The following is a 928-nucleotide window of genomic DNA, read 5'->3' as shown; positions in this document are numbered from 1 at the left end:
CCAGAGCTGTTCCCAGCCCCATTCCCATCTTTGGGGTTATCCCAGAGCTGTTCCCAGCCCCATTCCCACCCTGGGGTTACTCCACAGCCCGGATCCATCCAGCAGCACCCTGGGGGTCTCCTCCTCCATCTCCTGGCTGCCCCCAGCCCCGCGGGGATCTGGCTCACCTGGTCCTTCTCGGGATAAACCCCCGCCCTCAGGAAGGAGGCTTTCCAGCTGTCCACGTCCTCCTGCGAGTCGCAGGCCAGCTCGATCTGCCGCAGGTCCTTGTACACGTTCCTGCAGGATGAGGAGGCCTTGGGGGGTCAGGGCAGCCCCAAATCCCCGTGAAATCCCGGTGGGAATGCTGGAGAAAGCACCCCGAGGGATCCCAGCCTCCAGGAGGAGCTGGGAGCAAGGGAAGGGGAAATGCCTGAAGAGCAGGAGGTGCCCAGGAGGATTCCCCACCTCTGCTCCGTGTTGAAGATGGCGAAGATGTGTTTGGTGGACATGAATCCCTTCTCCACATCCCTGATTTTCAGATTATCCAAAGGCAGCATGTACTTCTTCTCCTTCTCCTGGGAAAGGGGACGAGAGGGAAGCAGGGATGAAGGCGAAGGAGGGGGAGCAAACCCCGAATTTGGGAACTGCACACCCCAAACTCCGGCTGGAAAAGGCCCAAGGGGAGATGCCCAGCTCATCCCTGGGATGGGGAATTGCTCTGGGAGGAAGCAGGGATCGCTGTGGGGTGGGCCCAGACCCCCCCGAGCCCACCCTGCTCCAGCCCAGCTCCCCAGGAATGCTCTGGAAGGAGCCCGGGAGCCGCTTCCAGCCCGGGGCCGCCGTCAACGGCAACATCTGGAATTGTTTAGAGCAGCTCCAGCTCCACTTTTGTCTCCAGATGGTCCCAAAAAGTGACGTTGGCCTTTGTGGAGAGGCCACGAACCCG

The 928-nt window shown here is 61.3% G+C and overlaps 1 protein-coding gene across 1 annotated transcript in view; it reads right to left on the bottom strand.

The window, feature by feature from the left end:
- LOC121362652 (dynamin-2) overlaps positions 1-928 on the bottom strand; it is a 22,018-nt gene that overhangs the window by 2,073 nt on the left and 19,017 nt on the right. The window contains exons 15-16 of the mRNA XM_041484318.1: positions 448-557; positions 168-279 (exon numbers count right to left, since the gene is read on the bottom strand). Of these exons, the coding sequence (XP_041340252.1) occupies positions 168-279; positions 448-557 (222 nt within the window). The remainder of the gene's footprint in view (positions 1-167; positions 280-447; positions 558-928) is intronic.

Source organism: Pyrgilauda ruficollis, unplaced genomic scaffold (assembly GCF_017590135.1).
Source record: "Pyrgilauda ruficollis isolate IOZ18807 unplaced genomic scaffold, ASM1759013v1 scaffold654, whole genome shotgun sequence".
Classification (NCBI taxonomy): Eukaryota; Metazoa; Chordata; class Aves; order Passeriformes; family Passeridae; genus Pyrgilauda; species Pyrgilauda ruficollis.
The sequence above is the reverse complement of the archived record's forward strand: the minus strand, read 5'-3'. Positions and strand labels throughout refer to the sequence as shown.